General features: G+C 35.4%; 1 protein-coding gene across 1 annotated transcript in view; it reads left to right on the top strand.

Annotated features, from left to right (window-relative positions):
* SCAF8 (SR-related CTD associated factor 8) overlaps positions 1 to 19,631 on the top strand; it is a 79,336-nt gene that overhangs the window by 36,518 nt on the left and 23,187 nt on the right. Inside the window, 7 exon segments of the mRNA XM_082855881.1 lie at positions 66 to 110; positions 4,237 to 4,398; positions 7,241 to 7,394; positions 8,471 to 8,601; positions 10,604 to 10,780; positions 12,395 to 12,474; positions 14,226 to 14,343. Of these exon segments, the coding sequence (XP_082712007.1) occupies positions 66 to 110; positions 4,237 to 4,398; positions 7,241 to 7,394; positions 8,471 to 8,601; positions 10,604 to 10,780; positions 12,395 to 12,474; positions 14,226 to 14,343 (867 nt within the window).

Below are 19,631 nucleotides of genomic sequence, written 5' to 3'. Positions count from 1 at the left end.
ACCGTATGTTTAGCAGGAAAGTTCTAATCAAACATTTAAAACCACATTTCTTTTTTTTCTTTTAGTTTTATAAACATGTGGTACAGAGTGTTGAGAAATTCATTCAGAAAGTAAGTATATAATTTTTTATATATACGCTAAATGTTCTGTAACTATAGATTAATGGCCCGCACTCTTCTCTTTTAAATCAAATACCCAAGTTTAAATTGTTTTGATGGACTGTTCAGAAGTGATTCCATTTGTTTTAATATCTGATTAAGAGTTAAAATGAAAGTGCTTTTTGGATAATTCTAAAAACAAAAGCTTTTAGATAGATGTTTTTGTTAATTTGCATTGCCGTAGTGAGCATCCGTCCCTTGAAGAAAATGTTTCAATATGATTGATTTTTTTTTAAATTTATTAATTAATTAATTTATTTTTTGGCTGCGTTGGGTCTTTGTTGCTGTGCACGGGCTTTCTCTAGTTGCGGCGAGCGGGGGCTACTCTTCGTTGCGGTGAGCAGGCTTTTTGTTGCGGTGGCTTCTCTTGTTGCAGAGCAGGGCTCTAGGCACGTGGGCTCAGTAATTGTGGTTCGTGGGCTGTAGAGCGCAGGCTCAGTAGTTGTGGCGCACGGGCTTCGTTGCTTCGCGGCATATGGGATCTTCCTGGGCCAGGGCTTGAACCCGTGTCCCCTGCATTGGCAGGCGGACTCTTAATCACTGTGCCACCAGGGAAGCCCCCCAATATGATTGATTTTTAATGAAATTATAGATTCATTATTTTTTATAGCCTTTGAAGAAATTCTCCCTTGTTATTTGAAGCTGAATGCTTAGAGAGCAGTCTTCCTTTTAGATAAGATGTGGTAAAATGTAGTAAAAATACCAGCCACTTTCCTTCTGCTGATTCATTTTGTCTCATGCATTAGGGCATTACACATCCTACATCTTATTATATAGACCTGAAGTTCCATTTTCCGGGGTAAGCAGAGGGAGATGAAGTTGAAAACAGCTGTTTGGCATACACTTAGCAATTTTTTTTGTAACCAGGGCCCGAGGTGGCTAGATTATATTTCTTTGCCCCTTTGTGATCAGTGCCCTATTGGTGCCACATTTTTTTGGGAGGAGTACATAACTTTTATAACTTGTAATATTGTACTGTAGGATATCTGTAATTGAATTTAGGTTTTGTATTCTGCCCATTGTTCATGCCTAGATGTAAGCAGAACCAGTTTGAGGATCAGAGGTAAATGGCATTAAGGACTTGGCAAGGTTGCAGTGTGTTTCTTGAACGAAAATAGTTGACTGGAGCATGAATCAAAGTGATATTACTGTGTCACTAAACTAGCTAGATAATCTTGAATAAATCAGTTAACCTTTATGTGATTCAGCTTTTTTTCTCTTAAAGTCTTGTTCTCTCAAAACTTAAAGTATTGGTAAAACATATTTTGAGGTGAACAACTGGTGAGTTGAAGCTTAAGGCATGGGGTAAAATAACACGTATGCTGTGTTTTAGGTAAATCCAACTAGAAAATACGAATGTTGGTGATTGGAAAATTTCATTGTTCTAAAGCTTTTAAAAATCTTTTTCAAAAGGTTCAGTGTCTATAAACAGTGCTTCTTAAACTACTTTTGTGCACAGGAATTACCTAGAGATCTTGTTGAAATGCAAGTTCTGTTTCCCTAAGTGTGGGTTAGTTAGGCTCTGATACAACCTCGGCAAGTTAGGCTCTGGTTAAAGAGTTTCTCCTGAGAGAAGACCTTGTGAAGAACTGAATGCTGTGGCTGTCTCAGAATGGTTCCTTTTCCTCTCCTTCCTTTGGAAGCATGCTCTATTCACTGTGAGAATTCATTTGGTATTAGGTATAACTGTTTCCTGAGACCAGCCCTCTTTTCTTACATGCTCCTGTCAGCATCATTTAGTGCTTTGTAAGTACAGCCACAATTGTTATTCAAAGTGTAAAAACTACCTCGTGACATTGGAGTCTTAGGAATTCTTGTGTTTTCAGTACTGCCAGAACTTGAAAAAGAGATTGAAAACATTTCAGATTTTTTGGTCTTAATTCGCCTCTCAAGTTTCTAGTTGGTGACTTAGCCAAGTTTACCAAATATTGTAACCTTAAAACTTCTACAACATTTAAATCGTACATAATTTTTTTTTGCCATTTTATGTGGCAGACACATAAAAATGCCTAGTCTGTCAGTGAAGGAAATTCTGTACCATAACACGTTAATATAGTGTTTCTAAAGATATTGTGGAAGAAGAATTATCTTTATAGCTTAATAATAAAACTGCTAACATTTTTGAAGCTTTGGAATCTTCACAGTAGGCGAGGAAGGCCCATTTATTGTGTATGTACTCATGATTCTTATGTATTGTGAGTTTATAATCGAGTTTTTATTATAAATCAGAGAAAAAGGTGTATTTGTTTAAACAAAACTCACTGCATTAATCACTTTTATTACTTACCATTCAGTATTAATTTTAATAACTCTTACCAGCAACTTATAAATTTTATTTAGCCTTAGTCTCAAGATAATCATTTCTGTAAAGTAATAGATTATATATCAGATTATTTTATCTGTGTTTTCGGCATTGGGAAATAGATAATTTTTAACAGAGTTGTCTTGCTTTTCATTAAATTAAAAAAAATTTCTTTTCTTTACTGGATGTATTATTTGCCTGGCTAGGTGAATATTTCTTTGAATGTCTGGTAGTCAAAGGAAAATAGCCTTGGCCAGTTATATGAACTGAGGGACAGATATGCTAGATTTGGGGGGGAACGTGAGGGAAAAAACTATTTCAGACTTTTAAAACAGTAACTTTCAATAGAGCAGACAGGTTTTTTTGTTTTGTTTTGTTTTGCGGTACGCGGGCCTCTCACTGCTGTGGCCTCTCGCGTTGCGGAGCACAGGCTCCGGACGCGCAGGCTCAGCGGCCATGGCTCACGGGCCCAGCCGCTCCGCGGCATGTGGGATCCTCCCGGACCGGGGCATCGTGTCCCGTGTCCCCTGCATCGGCAGGCAGACTGTCAACCACTGCGCCACCAGGGAAGCCCGAGCAGACAGTTTTGAAACTTTTTGGTAGGTTAAACCTAAAACTTTAATGTCCAGTCACCAGCATTACTGCCCTTTTATTAAATGTTTCAAGTACTAAACAGCCAGAACCTTGCAGTAGACACTTGTGAATTGGTGCTAAAGGTCTCTTCATTTTCTTAATAATGATCTTAAAGAGAAGGTTCTTAAAAGGGATTTGAAGGAACAAATGAAGAATCATCTAGTCTTTTTGCAGAATGAAATCACTCATTGTCTTGACTGAAAATCCTGTTTAGAAGCATGTATGTCTGCGTTGGAGGTAGATTGAGGATCCTTTACCCACTGGTCCTTGGGTTTCCAGGAAGTTTTTCAAGAATGCAGTTTTGATTTAGTCCATATATGATTTCTATGAAATTACTCTGGGTGAAATACCAAATTACACCCAGAATTTGAACCTGCTTTTTGCAGCCATAATTTCATTTTTATCAGTATATGTTTGGGAGGCAGGTGTTCTTATGCTTCTGGATATGGAAGAAATCGAAGCAGTGAGCTTGATAGTGAAAGGATTCTTCCTTGTGCTCTGGAAAGTAGGAGACTTTCATATTCTTCAGATTGGGTAATGGATAAGCTTGAGAAACATTGATCAGTGGAGTAGCTAAAAAATGTTTTCATGGGATAGATTCCTAGAATCATAATGGTAGTGTCTTGTCCTTTGTATAGGTGTGGTATTTGAGAAAAGTTTTGAAACTTTGGGTTCATTGTGTTTGGAGTGTTAAAATTTGTCATTTGATTTGTACCTTCATTAGTACAGAAATCCTTTCCCTATATGTTTCAGACGAAGTCTAAGGCATGTTGGCAATGCTTTTACCAGTGCTTTTCTTTCCTGAATTTGCTGCTTCCTTTTATTTGGCTTTTCAAAATCATTAAACATTTTTTTTTATTATAACAGTACCTTATCTTTTGTTTTTTATTGTTCAAGCCAGTTACTCAGTGCTATTTCAGAACTTAGGTGATTGGCAGTTGAACTGAATATGTAGAGTAGCCAAAGTAGATTCTTTCAAATACCATTCCAGAGACCAACGGTGTGGAATAGTCAACCTCGAATGTTCATCACCTCAGTATGAGCAGTGTTTTTGTGTTTGTACAGGATTTGTGGTGACATTTGTATATCAAGAATTTTGACCTTCTCATTTGCTTCCCTTCCCACTCTTCTTTTTTTCTTCAGTGTAAACCAGAATACAAGGTACCTGGACTTTATGTTATTGACTCTATTGTACGACAATCTCGACATCAGTTTGGTCAAGAAAAGGATGTGTTCGCACCCAGATTTAGTAATAACATCATTAGCACTTTCCAGAATTTATATCGTTGCCCTGGAGACGACAAGGTATGCTGCCTTTTTTCTTTTTTTTTAAGTCACTACAGTAATTACCTTTTTTGTCTTAATGAGACTCTTTACATTATCTTAATTTTATCGTTTTATGTTATTGTTTACTCTTTGTTATTCCGAATTTAAATATTTAGTTATCGCACTCTCCATGTTCCTCTTTGTTATTAGACTTTTCTTAAACAGAGTGGAAAGATATAGTTGATTTTGCTACTTTTTAATTTATTGAAGCAGTTGGTGTTAAAGAAACTGGCTCTAATAAGCATTTGGAATTATCCTAAAATCTTATTTATTTACACGCACAACCAATTCAGAATTTTGATTATTTGACGTGAGCTGATATTTACCTATTTAGTGTCTGTGAAAAGTGGATTTACCAAATAATTAATAGAAAATAACTGCATATCAAAATTCCTTTGTCATGGTAGAGTTTTCTTAGTGCTAGAAACCACACTACTGGGTCTGCTGGATCTGAATGAATAAATATTCTTTCCCACATTAAACAAAAGCTTTGGGACCTGAGGGAGAATAAAAAGGTGCTGTTTATCCTCATAGGTGCTCAAAGATAGTAGAAGGTTACGTATCTTGGATGCTGATTTGGAAATTTAGTGTCCTTTTTCTGACAGAGTTGATTGCAGTATTGATTTTGTAGGAAAAGGAACGAACAGGTGAAGACTAACTGTTACTCTGAGGAAGAGCCACAAAACTTAAAAGCTCACCACAAATCTTTTACCTTCCCTCAAGTACAAGATTAGGTAGTCTTTATGTTTTTATTTTATTATTTATTTATTTATTTATTTGCGGTACGCGGGCCTCTCACTGTTGTGGCCTCTCCCGTTGCGGAGCACAGGCTCCGGACGCGCAGGCTCAGCGGCCATGGCTCACGGGCCTAGCCGCTCTGCGGCATGTGGGATCTTCCCGGACCGGGGCACGAACCCGTGTCCCCTGCATCGGCAGGTGGACTCTCAACCACCTAGCCACCAGGGAAGCCCTAGGTAGTTTTTATTTTTAATTTAATTTAATTTAATTTTAACTATTGTACAGTTTTGAAACAAAAGAAGTCTTGTTATAATAGATAGATATGGAGATAAATTTATCATTGTTTTTCAGTTTTATTTTATTTTATTTTAACTATTGTACAGTTTTGAAACAAAAGAAGTCTTGTTATAATAGACATGGAGATAAATTTATCATTGTATCATTCTTTGTAAACTGTTCTTGGATATGCTTCTTGAAGCAGATTTTTTTCTTTTAATTAACTTTGGTACGTTGATAATTCTATGCAGGCAGAAAGAATGCTTCTAGTTTTTAAGTAACCCATCACAGTTGAGACTTAAAGTAGATGCCTTAGAATCCCACCTAAAATAACTCATTTGAAATTTTATATAAACATTTTTGAAGTAACTTAAACACTTTGATTTAGGAATTTCACTGGTTTGGACTTGGATTTCTATCAGTTACAATGAACAAGTCAGTCTTGAATTCATAGATTTCATAATAATAATGTTTCTCATTTATAATAAAGTTTAGTATATAGGGATTTTTTTTTTTAATAACCATAGTAGGAAAGATTACATTGCTGCTGTAATCTCAGTGCATAAACTCCATAAAGGAGAGGCATTATTTGTGTGTAGGTAGATACATAGAATGATACTTACCAGACGGGGACTACTTTTAGTGCTTGGTGAGTATCTTGGGAACTGGAAGATTTTTTTTTTTATGTAAAGCAAAAAAAATATAAGACACTTTCTTAGTGCCTACATCTTAGGAAAAATAGTTAAATCAGAAGATATGAAGCATTCTTTGTGTAACTTTCTTATGCTTCATTTGAAATACAAAAATTTGCATGTTAATTTAGCTTGGACATAGTTTGAAAATATGTCGATATAATATTATGAGTGATTTAAAGGTGAACCAGATATTCTTAAAAATTCCTGGGGCTTCCCTGGTGGCGCAGTGGTTGAGAGTCTGCCTGCCGATGCAGGGGACACGGGTTCGTGCCCCGGTCTGGGAAGATCCCACATACCGCGGAGCAGCTGGGCCCGTGAGCCATGGCCGCTGAGCCTGAGCGTCCGGAGCCTGTGCTCCGCAACAGGAGAGGCCAACAACAGTGAGAGGCCCGCGTACCGCCAAAAAAAAAAAACAACCTATTACAAAATAGATTATTTAACAAAAGGCTCTTTTTAGTACTAATTTCAGCCTCTGTCATTTAACTTATTCTACTGGAGTTAAATAGCATTACAGTAGTCAGTAACTAATACTGCTGTTTACAGAACTTTTATATGCTGAACAGTGGTGGCAGAAAGTAAATTTGGTTAAATTCTTATGTGAGGAAATACCCTTTCTTGTTTTTAGATAGTTTTAAAATGAAAAATTTTTTTTAAAGTCACATAAGATAGGGATTTTCTCTTGAAGTTACTTTTTTAAAAGATAAAATTAAAATCAACAGTAAATATAACTTTAGTGCTAAGCCTTAACACAGTTTATGTGCTAAGCTAAGCCTTAACACAGTTTATGTGCTAAGCCTTAACACAGTTCTCCAGCTAACTGTAACCATCTCATTAGTGTTCATGTAGAAGGTGAAACCTAGTTACCATTCCTTCCTTCTTTCTGCTAAATATTGCTTTCATTAACTTGTATATTCATCAGAATGAATATTTTTGCAAGTGAGATAAAGTTAATAAATGCAAAATTATAGAAGCATAATATCAGGGCTGGAAAGTATCATAGCAGTATTTTAATCCATCCTTCCTATCTATTGTCCAAGTAGCCTCTAAGATATGACTGTGCTAAGGTTTTGAAAGCAAAAAAACCAAAATACCATTTTTCTTTTTTCCTGTAGAGTAAAATAGTGAGAGTATTAAACTTATGGCAGAAGAATAATGTATTTAAAAGTGAGATTATTCAACCTCTTTTGGATATGGCAGCAGGGATTCCTCCTCCAGTTGTCACACCTGTTTTGGCCAGTACTACTGCTGCTATGAGCAATACCCCAGGTATGTTGCTTTGATAGATTTTCTGAGTATTCTATTTATGCTTTTCAGGTGATTATTCATAGATGAAATAATAATTTGACAGTGCAGGAGAATTTGTCTAGCATTAGGTAAATGAAAGGAAATGCAGTTTAAGTGAAAAATAAAATCAGAAGTTATATTTGTGTGTAATTCTTTTCTAAAAATTGAAAAGCTTAGTTTTTAAAATCCCTAGAAACATAATCAGCTTTGGAAATTGGTGTGTCAGTTAAGTTTTTCCTGATTTAGACTGTAATCTTTTAAACTTGCATATATATCATCTTGATATTCACAGTGAACTAAGACTACTAATATAAAGAGAACCCTGAAAAATTTATTTAATGGAGAGGAGTATGTTTAGTAGTAATCTCAAAAGCATGTTTTGTTTTTTTTTAAGGTATTTAAATGACATTTGAAATTTTTTATCATAGTCCAAGAATTACATTTGTTAGCATTTTGGTATATATATTTTGTTTTTGATGTGTGTGTGTATACATACACAGACACACATATTTTGGAACAAAAATAGTTTTATGTTATGCACACTATTTTATAATAATTTTTTTCATGAAAGATTGCATTTTGAATATTTCCTTATGTCATTGAATTTTCTTCTTTAATAAGATTTTTAATGACTTGCAAGTATTAAAGCCTCCTTTATTTTGTTTATTTTTTTAAGTTATTTTTTATTTTTGGCCATGCCATGGGGCATGTGGGATCTTAGTTCCCTGACCAGGGGTTGAACCTGTGCCCCCTGCATTAGGAGCGTGGAGTCTTAGCCACTGCACCACCAGGGAAATCCCTGTAGGGTCCTTTAAAGTAGTAACTTAGTTAATTGAGAACAAGTATGGATAGCTCTTTTAGGTCGTTTTTTTTTAAATTGTTGTTGTTTTAACATACCTGATTCTGTAATGGTTTTTCAAAATGGAGACAGTAAAATTACATTTATATAAATCTGTACATATTTTATAAAAGTGACAGAACAAATCTCTCTACTTTTCCAAGTCTTATTTATGTACCTACATATTTATTGGGGTTGGGTTTGATGTCTTTTCTAAAAGGAACTCCTGTGACACCTGTTACTCCAGCCAATGTGGTCCAAGGTTTACCTGATCCGTGGGTGTCTCAGATAACAAATACAGATACACTTGCAGCTGTAGCTCAGATCTTACAAAGTCCTCAAGGCCAACAGGTGAGCAGCTTTTTTATTATGTCAATGATTTAGGACTCATTATTTTCCTAACACATTGTTTCATTATGTACCACCTAAGGAGTATGTGTTTTATTTTTTAAAAATGACCACACTACATATAGTACTGTGTAACTTGGTTTTCTTTTCATTTAGTAATGCATCATGAACACTTTTATGCCATTAAAGATTATTTTACAAATAATTCGTTCCACACCAAAATAATTAAGTGCACAGTTTGTGCCAGACGTTATTAGGTGCTATTGTTATTCCAGTCACAAGGCAGGGAAGTCTTCTACCTTGAAGAAGACACCTATCTATCTTAGGGGAGACAGACAATAAAGAAGTATAAAACATTATTTCGATAGCGATACATGACTTAAAACAGGGGGAGGGGTCAGAATTGGGGTAGCCAGGAGAAGGCATCTTTGACAAAGTGACATTTGAATTGAGACTTTAAATGGAACTAGTCATGGAAAGATATGAGGATAGTCTTAGCGTCTGTTTGGTTTTTTTTTTTTTAACTTATCCTCTAAAAACCAGGTTAATTGTGATATGAATAAGTAAAAAACGGTGCAGTTGTGGACTCTTTAAAAGACAATCTCAAAAAAAATATGGAACCATTTTAGTGATTTACAAATGTAAAAAAACAGTTCAGTTATCGTCTTAGATTGGATCCAGTTTCTACATTTTGGGGACAGTTGGGAAACTGAATTGGATATTAGATTAAATTATAGAATTAATAACCTTTTGTGATAATGATATTTTGAAAGTAATTCGTAAAGCAAATGTCATTTTAAAAGACATCTATTAAAAAAATACGTTTGGCCAGAGTGTGGATTTTCTGGAAGAATAGAACAAGGAGTCAGGAAGACACAGTGATCTATAAGATATGAAGTCAGAGCAGAGGAAAGAAAGTAGGGTGCTGCAGTGTTTGAGCCTGGGTGCCTGAAAGAATAACAGTGCTGTGGGGGGAAATGGAGATGTCAAAAGGAACATTTAAAATGTGTAAAGGAGAAATGTGATAAGTGCCTTACTTTCTTCTTTCCTCCCTCTCTCCCTCCCTCTTATTCATCCATCCTGTTTTGGAGCTTCCTCAGTGCAGTAGCTCAACTATCATATGTTTTTGTAGTTTCTTTCCTATCACATTAGTAGTTTGTAGTAAATGTTGGTATGATAGGTAAAGACACTACTTTGTTTCTTAATGTTGCTATTTCAGATGAAATTATTTTACTTACTGTCATCGTGCATGTTTTTACCTTCTCCCACTGTAAACTGAACTTAAAGAGTGCAAATGTCTTATTTAGCAATAGCTTTTCTATTTTTCTTTTTCTATTCTAAACTGATGATTTTCAGATTTAACTTGGGTTTACATCTTGAGTAGGAAAGTATTAATTACTACTAGGTTATATATAGGGTTTACTGAACTGAACTATCTTCAGCATCTTACTACTGTTTCTATTTTTTAAGAGGGAGGGTGAATGGAGGGACAGGGATTGCTTTCAACTCTTGTTGACACTATTCACCTTTAATTTCCTTAGTTTCAGACTGCTCCAAGGGACAGATTTCTTATTTTCTTAGCTGCTTTCAGGAATGTGTTATCAGATGGTAAATCTGAATGATAGTAAAAGCAGTTGTAAGTGCTCGTCCTTTTACAGAGATTGAGTTAATTGAAGAAGGGATGAAAAAGCTTAGTGGAAAAAAGTCTGCTTGTGATGAGTTTTTTTATCCGTTGGTCATGGTGTGATCATTTTATTTTGTTTAAACTTCCCTGACTTTCCAGAAGCAAGACAAACTTATTAAGGACTGTGTTATATATGGCACACACAAAAAGTCTTTTTTTTAAAAAAAAAAAATTGTTTTAAGTTACTGTATATTTTTTCTTGGTCTCTAGACTGTAGAATGGTAAATTTTATTGACCAAAAGTTTTAGATGAGTATTCTTATTACAAACCCAACACCTGTTTGTAGTAATTTTATTTTATTTTTTTTTCCCCACCCTTTAGCTTCAGCAGTTAATACAGACTTTACAGATACAGCAGCAGAAGCCTCAGCCTTCCATCTTGCAAGCCCTGGATGCCGGCCTTGTGGTCCAGCTGCAGGCTCTTACAGCACAGCTCACAGCAGCGGCTGCAGCAGCCAGCACCCTTAATCCCCTAGAACAGGGAGTGTCTTTTAACAAGGTAAAAACTAAGATAAGAGATCTGTTCTGTATGAAGAACTGAATTTTCTGTACTATCATGTATATTCCAATTCTGTAAATTACATTTTACCATAGCACTATTTTATATTTTAACATCCATCATACTCTATAAGATACAAATTTTAGAAAAAGTTCAAATTTCTGAAAGAAATTAAGTAATTTTATAATTCCACTGGCAACATTTAGAATATTTTCTTTTGACTAATAATAACTGGTTAGTAAAATTGTGTATTCACTTTTTTTAAAATAAATTTATTTTATTTTTGGATGCGTTGGGTCTTCGTTGCTGCGTGTGGGCTTTCTCTAGTTGCGGTGCACGGGCTTCTCACTGCGGTGGCTTCTCTTGTTGTGGAGCACAGGCTCTAGGCCCACGGGCTTCAGTAGTTGGGGCTCGCGGGCTCTAGAGCGGCAGGCTCAGTAGTTGTGGCGCACAGGCTTAGTTGCTCCGTGGCATGTGGGATCTTCCTGGACCAGGGCTCGAACCCGTGTCCCCTGCATTGGCAGGTGGATTCTCAACCACTGCGCCACCAGGGAAGCCCCCTGTATTCACTGTTGAGGCAGATAATTATTTTTTATACTTCCTAATTTATTTTATGGATGTCACAAATATATTAATTATGGTGTCCATCCTATAATTTTAATCTGCTAGAATTAAAATTGTAAAGTATGTGAAAGTTCAAAGGAAAGCTTCTTTACAAGTTGTTACTATGCTGTGATAAATCGAGGTCTAACTAAAGAATAGTGGGTTTTTTTTTGGTTTTTTTTTGCTGTACGCGGGCCTCTCGCTGTTGTGGCCTCTCCCGTTGTGGAGCACAGGCTCCGGGCATGCAGGCTCAGCGGCCATGGCTCACAGGCCCAGCCGCTCCGCGGCATGTGAGAACTTCCCAGACAGGGGCACGAACCCGTGTCCCCTGCATTGGCAGGCGGACTCTCAACCACTGCGCTACCAGGGAAGCCCCAAGAATAGTGTTTTTAAAGTTGAAAATCTTTTATGTTTAACTTGTGTGATATGCTTAATATTCTTGCTATTTATGGGAATATTATAATACTTTGGAAGTGTTATCTGTATTATTTTTATTTCTGCTACTGTAATTTTCATAGAAGTATAAATATTGATTTATGAGATTATTACTTAGACTTTTTTAGCCTGCAGCTTCCAAAAAGTCTTTAAATTGACCATTTAGAAGACAATGGAGCATTCTGAGAGAACTGCGCTAGTAACAGATCTGTTGATTATAGTTCTAGATTTTTTTTTTAATCAAGCTCTGTTACTATTGACAAGCCACTTAATTATTTTAATCCTAATCCTCTCTTTTATAAAGTTAAGAGTATTGGTATTTATCCTGCGTGTCATGATTGTTTTGCTTCATAAGGCAATGTCTGTCAAAATGCCCTGAAGAAAAGTAAAGATCCACTCAAATAAAATGTTTTATTGGAGTATAACAATAAAATGATATGAAACATTTACATTTAAATGATAGAGATAAATTAATGGGGTGTCAGTGACCTTCAAAATAGCATTTGCAACTTTTATTTGTGCAAAGCATTTTTAAATTTGTCTCTTTCTCTTCCCCCCCCCCCCCCCCCCACTTAGAAGTTGATGGATAGGTTTGATTTTGGGGAAGATTCTGAGCATAGTGAAGAACCCAAAAAGGAAATTCCAGCTTCTCAACTGTAAGAGTCATTATGTTTTTCTTTATAAACCATAAATTTTTTCTGTTATCTTTATAAACATTGTATGGGACGTTGCCATTGAGCTACTAAGTGTACTTTGAGTGAGTTGAGTTATTATTTCAGGCTCTTGAGCTCTCACATTACAGAAAGATGGTAGAATTGCTGCTTGTTGCTTCCCTGTGTTATTTTGACTCTTCCTAAGAACTTTGTAAATAATTGGGATATGTCTATATTCTTTACTGGAAAATTGATGTGTTGATAAATCTAGTTGTGTTATTTTCTGTTGTCTATATTAGGCTTTAAGTTATTTAACTCCGTTGTAAGAATATTTATAGGAAAGACGTTTGCTTCTAGTGCCAGTGGGCACTACTAGGAAGTATACTAAATTCTGGGAGTAGATCAGACTAATCAGAAGTAAGGAATAGGGTTGTAGGGATTTTGTTTGTTAAAGAAATGGATTGTATGTTTTTCTTTAAATCAGTGATACAGTTCTGCAGAGCCTTAGGTTCGGTGAGGGTTCATGAGAGGACCAGAGGGAAGGAGGATGTTGGAGAGCAGGGGTGGAAGGTGGGACGATTAGAAAGGGATGATGAGTGGGGAAAGCCTCTAGAAATCTTATTTCAGTGGTTATTTAGTTTTCTATATTGTGATAATATATTAAAAATATACTTATATGTAAAATTGCAATTATATGCTTATGATAGAGATTCTACTTGAAAAAATTAAAAACTAATGTTTTAGATTATGAATTCTAAAGTTGTAAGAAGCATTTGAGATCATGTAGCTTAGTGTCCTGAGCAATGTAGTAATCTCCTTTAACCATCTGTATAGGTTATTTATCCATTGTTTTAATGCCTTCTATGACAAGAAGGTAATTTTTAATACTGTATGATCTTTTGTTACTGAATCTTATTTGATTTGCTTTCTATACACTGATCCATTTTGCTTTCTGAAGCAAGGAAACAAATTTGCTCCATTTTCTTTTGAGACATAGCCATTCCAGTATTTGAAGATAGGTATCATTCTTCCCCTTAGGTTTATTTGCTCCAGATGAAGTACACTTTTTTCCAACTGTTTCAAGACTTCTCACCATCCTGATTGCCCCTTTTGGGATGCCCTCTTTTTTGTTCATGTCTTGCCTTGTGGCACCCAGAATTCCAGGTGTATTCCAGGTGTGAATTTCCCAGAGTATAGTTAAATTATTAATTCCTCTTATCTAAACACTGTTTCCGTTAACATACCTAATAATATGAATGCTTTTCTAAAGAAAGCAGATTAGTTTTATGAAGTGTATAATCAATTATGATGGTAGATTTCACATATAGTGATTGATGGAACATTTTTCCCACTGTCTCATAGTTTAAAGAAGGAGTTAGAGTGACAATGCTTAAGTACTTTTAACTCTTTTTATAAGTGTTTTATTGAGATTTTCTTAAATTGCTGTAATGTAAAAAGTACTAATTTATATGTATTTTAATACTGTGAGGCAGTAATATCAGATCTTCATCAGAGTATCTCTAACATGTGATCCATCTATTGAAACACTATTGAAGAGTATATTTCTATTTTAACGTATTAATGTTCTGAGGTATTCTATTTTCTGTGTGAATATTTCAAAAGTAAACATAGAGTATAATAGTAGAGTATGTTCCATTTAATTGCATTTTGGGGTGTTCTTTTTGAATATTCAGTTATTATCATATTATCTTTATTGGATTTTAATATACATTTCCACTTGTTTTTCCTTTTAGTTCTCATGTTTCAGAATCTGTGAACAATTCCATCTTTCATCAGATAGCAGAACAGCTACAGCAGCAAAATCTTGAACATCTCAGACAGCAACTCCTGGAACAGCAACAGCCTCAAAAGGTTTATATCCCCATCTTGTGGTCTTTAGAGTTACTGCTTTGTACAGTCTGTCATTTGGTGATTTTTTTTCTTCAGCTATTTATTACTAGGGAGATCAGTCTTTTCAGGACCTTTACAGTTTTTGTTTGTTTGTTTGTTTCATTTTGTTTTTTGGTAATCAAAATGTTTACTGGCAACTTAAGTATCCATTGAGAACATTAATTTCAGTATACTGGAATTAGAGAACAGAAGACAGAGATGGTGTTTCAGTATTACAGCTGAAAACTTTCCTTTCCTCTCAATTCCCTGTCAAGCCAAGATAGTGATGATTTTACTGTTGTTGGTGGTGATGATGACAAAATAGATTGCTGTCTTTAATTAGACTGTTATTAGTATGTGGCAGGAGCTTTATTAGGCATGATTACAGTTAATGCTTATGCGATAGGTATTTTGAATCTCATTTACATTGTAGGAAATTGAAGCTTAGTGAAATCGAAACATCTACTGTTAAAGTACACAGTATCATATATCATCAGTCTTAAGACCCACCATTATTTTACGTATAGCTAAGAATTTTTAGATACTTGTATATATAACATCCCCTGGAGTTTTAAGAATCTTCTAAATTTCAGGGTGATAAAATGTAAAGAAAAATCATACCTTAGAATTGATAAAATATGTCAAATTGTTGTGAAGCTAGGGTTAAATCCATTACAAAGCCTCTTTTTGCTCTATATGAGAAATACTTACGGATGTTAAACTGTTTGGATATGAGTTTCTGGGAATTCCCCCCACTCACACTTCTTCCTAATCAAACCTTTTTGACTCTAATGAATTTAATACAATACCACAAATATTTTTAAAGTATGAGCATTGTTAGGTAATACATATAGAGATGAACAGAGAAGTGTCTGGCCTCAAGTAAGCTCTTCTCTAATGGAGTGCATATATCTATATGAACACAAGGCAGAATCCTGGTTTCTGAAATAGAGGTATATATGAAGGACTATGGAAATATGGAAGAGGGAGGATTACGTAAGAAGGGATAGTCCCCGAACTTGTCCTTTTAATGCAAAGAGTAAATGTAAAATGGATTTTTTAAAAAAATATAAATTTATTTATTTATTTTTGGCGGTGTTGGGTCTTCGCCGCTGCACGTGAGCTCCCTCTAGCTGCAGTGAGCAGGGGCCACTCTTGTTGCGGAGCCTGGGCTCCAGGGGTGCGGGCCTCAACAGTTGTGACACGCGGGCCCAGCCGCTCCACAGCATGTGGGATCCTCCGGGACCGGGGATCGAAACCGTGTTCGATCTCTGCAGTGGCAGGCGGACTCTCAACCACTGCGCCACCAGGGAAGTCCTTGTAAAATGGATTTTGATGATATTTGTATGTTGGAACTTGTACCTGGAATGATGAGAATGGAATTCCATACCTTGTTTTGTAGAAATAATTCTGATAGAAGTAGTTGGGTAGGTGCATTATTTTATGTCAAGAAAATAAAATATATCTGCCTAAGAATTCAGAAACTTGAAGACAAAGCACAATAAAGAACATTTGGGGACTCCCCTGGCAGTCCAGTGGTTAAGACTCCACACTCCCAATGCAGGGGACCGGGTTCGATCCCTGGTCAGGGAACTAAGATCCCCCATGCCACACAGTGTGGCCAAAAAAATAAATAAATAAATAAAAATAACCTGGATGTTATTTAAAGAAAAACATAAGTTGTGACTCAAGGAAGAGAAACAGGTTGTCAGAGCTGTTACAGAGGCAAGAGGTAGTAGTAATGGAAGAGTTTATCTAAACAGATTTGTTCAGCTATAGATGTGACACTTTTGAATTGCCTTAGTTCCAATTTCATTTCAGAAGTTTTAGCAGAAGCAGTAGAATGAAGGTTTAGCAGAGACAGTAAAGGTGTAGTACTCTTGACCTGGATCTTGAGCTTGAGCTTGTAATTAACACCAAGTTACTGAAGTGAAAGTTACTAAAAACTTGAGAGTGATTTTGTTTTAAGAATCTTACCAACCAAAAACAGAAAAAAGAACTCTGGTCTTAGTTGATTACTCTATACCATCTCCAAAATTTTAGAAGATATAGTAATAAGATCTCTTTGAAAGTAGATGTTCTTAAAAGCTTCCTTATTCAAAAATAAGCAGTGAAGAAAAGGGAGTAGTGAAGAAAAAAAGCAACTTTTCTAATGCATAAGGTGAATAGTGTTTAAAGCCTATCACAAATTTAAAATTGAAAAGTAAATATCAACAGAGTAACAAATTTAATAAGTTGTGTAATTGGCTCTATCAAACCAGTTGCCTTTAGTGTATTTAAGATGGGGTGAAACATGCAGAAAAATTAAGCATTTTTGTTTACCAGTAAGCTCCGTATTGCTGCCTAAAATTTATTAGAGCGCCTCAGAGAAAAGAATAGGTTTGCTAGTGCCACTCTGTTCCTTGCAGCTTTGACCACACTTGGGTGTGGGTTGAGGTCTTTTATCTAATGATGGAAAACCAGTGGAAAATGGGAGCATTTCCTGAGAATGGTTGAATTGTGAAGGGACTAACAATCATATCATAAGAGGAATGATTTCTATTGTCTTGAGTAAGTTGGAGTTGTGATTTTGATAATTGTTTTATCAGAATATCCAAAAGATGTCAGAGTCATAGAATGAAATGCTGATGATGAAAATGATAAGACTAATAAAAGGGCTTTAAAAAGAATGTTAGGAATAAAAAGATTATAGAAGATTCAGCTACTTAATAAAGAGCTGTCAGTGGGATATCAGAAATATGTAACTTACTTTGCTTCAGTAGTTTTTTATAGAGGAGAATATAATGGAAAGAGGAGAATTGAACATGATAACTAAGATGGGTGATAATTAAGAGACTTGAGTTGCATTTCAGGGTACTGAGGTTGATGTTGTAAGGTTATTAGACTCATAAATTAGGAAAATGCTGTAGGTGTAGCATAGCATGTGTGGATTTCAGTAAGGTTTTTTGACAGTCTTTCCTGCCACTTATACAGAAAAAAATAGAGGAAAGTAGATTTATAAGGGATCAAAATGTGATACTGAGTGAATGTTAATCCAACTTTGAAAAAAGTCTCTGCTGTTGTTATCCTTGTCTTCTATTTTTTTCGATATTATCTTTATTTATTTATTTGGCTGCGTCGGGTCTCAGTTGTGGCACGTGGGATCTTCGTTGCGACATGCAGGATCTTTCGTTGTGGCACATGGGCTCAGTAGTTGCGGTGTGGGCTTAGTTGCCCCGCAGCATGTGGGATCTTAGTTCCCTGACCAGGGATTGAACTCGGGCCCCCTGCATTGGAAGGTGGATTCTTAACCACTGGACCACCAGGGAAGTCCCTCATTATTATCACTGATGCTTTGCCTGAAGACATTGCTGAAGAAACTAAAGATGAATATACCAGGATGTATTCTAAGGACATATATCAGTATATCAGGGTAAAAAGTCATTTGCCACCTGGGTCCTATGGAGTCTTTTTGGTTTTTTAAAAATATTTTTTAGTCATCTTACAAATAATTTAAAAGCGAAGCTAAAGGGATAGGGGAAAATAAACATAATTAGGAATTTTAATATAGTTGAAATATAGCAAACCTTTTTATGTCAACTAAGTTCAAATGTCACATGTTCTTTTAACAAAACAGACAGTCCAGCGTCTTGTTCCAAAATACTATAAGATGAAGTCCTTCCTGTTGAATGACTAATTGAATGAAAATACCCTTAGAGATTTTTGTCCTTAGAGATACATTTTTCGCTCATCAGTTCTTGAGTTTGAGAAATACGTTTGGGATGCAGTCATTTGAAAACTCACCGTCTGATATTTCACTTAAACATTAAATTTCACCGTTACCATTAGAGTCTAGAATGCTGCTGTCTTTTTTTTTGCATTCATCATCTGCTTTGTCTAAGTGTTGTGAAATACTGGGAATTCCTGGTGGTCCAGTGGTTTGGACTCTGCGCTTACACTGGCAAGGGCGCGGGTTCAATCCCTGGTCGGGGAGCTAAGATCCCACAGGCTTTGTGCCCAAAAAAAAAAAAAAATTTTTGTGAAATACGTTTCTTTGTCAGTTTTCTTCTCTTTGCCATTATGGACAGAAAATGAAACATCTAAATATCCATTGTCCAAGGAAAGCTAAAAGCAGACTACAGATATGTCTCCAGTCTTATTTATACCTTCTTGAAATATAATGCAGTGGTTTTGGTGATTCAGTAAAACTGAATGATGATGGTTTCACTGTTGAATCACCCTTCTCAACAATTCCGTTTTTTTTGTTATTATTTTAGTCTTTTTGGCTACAGTTGGGAGTAATTGATGAGTAATAATGGAATAATTCTTAGGATGATGAAATGGCAAAATGTTTCAGTATATAGGAAAATAAAGCCTCTAAGATCCCGTACCATATCTTAGATATAGCTAAGGGTCCAGTGGACCTAATTAATGCTAACTGCAAGATCATAAGATAAAATTTGGTAGAATATTAAAAGTAGATTTTCTCTTTGTTCTTCATAAGATTGTTAAGAAAGAATAAAAGTCATGAATCACAACCTTTTCAAATAGGTAAAACTGCTCAAAGAAGCTCAAGAACTAGCATTGGTTGCAGTGGATTCTGCTGGTTATACCAAGGGTTGACCATTAATAGAAAATCAAAGATGAAAAACAAGTGGGTGGATGGTAGGTAGGATGCTCAAGGTGAATGGTGAGGTAAGAAGTAAATAATGTGAAGGATGTATGAGTACTGAATTAGGAGCAAACAATAGAGCTCAGGATAAAGTTGAAAATTATCTTGCTGTGTTGTTAAGAATTTTAGTTTTATTGTACCATTTTAAAGGCATAAGCCAGGACTGTGCTTTAAAAACATTTTGATTTGTTCTCAAACATATACTTATTTACCAACTCTTTGGTCAATTTTGTGGAATAAAGACTAATAGAACTTTAATTCTGATTTTAGTTTTAATTTATTTCTAAACTTGAAAATGTTACTTGTCTTTGGGGAGCCTGTTCCTTCATAAATTAAGACACTTGGAACAGTTCCTTTTTTTTTTTTTTTTTTTTTGGAACAGTTCTTTAATGCTCTTTTTGGCTCTTAATTTTTATTCTGCTTTCTTTTCTTTCAGTTTAAATGTCATTAGAGTAAGTTTTAAAAAATAATTTTATTGAGATATAATTGACATATAGCATTGTTTAAGGTGTACAACATATTGATTTGATATGATTATATATTGGGATATGATTACCTCTGTAGTGTTAGCTAACACCTCTATCATGTCAAATAATTATCATTTCTTTTTTGTGGTGGG

This window comes from Leucopleurus acutus, assembly GCF_964270905.1.
Source record: "Leucopleurus acutus genome assembly, chromosome: 15".
Classification (NCBI taxonomy): domain Eukaryota; kingdom Metazoa; phylum Chordata; class Mammalia; order Artiodactyla; family Delphinidae; genus Leucopleurus; species Leucopleurus acutus.
The sequence above is the reverse complement of the archived record's forward strand: the minus strand, read 5'-3'. Positions and strand labels throughout refer to the sequence as shown.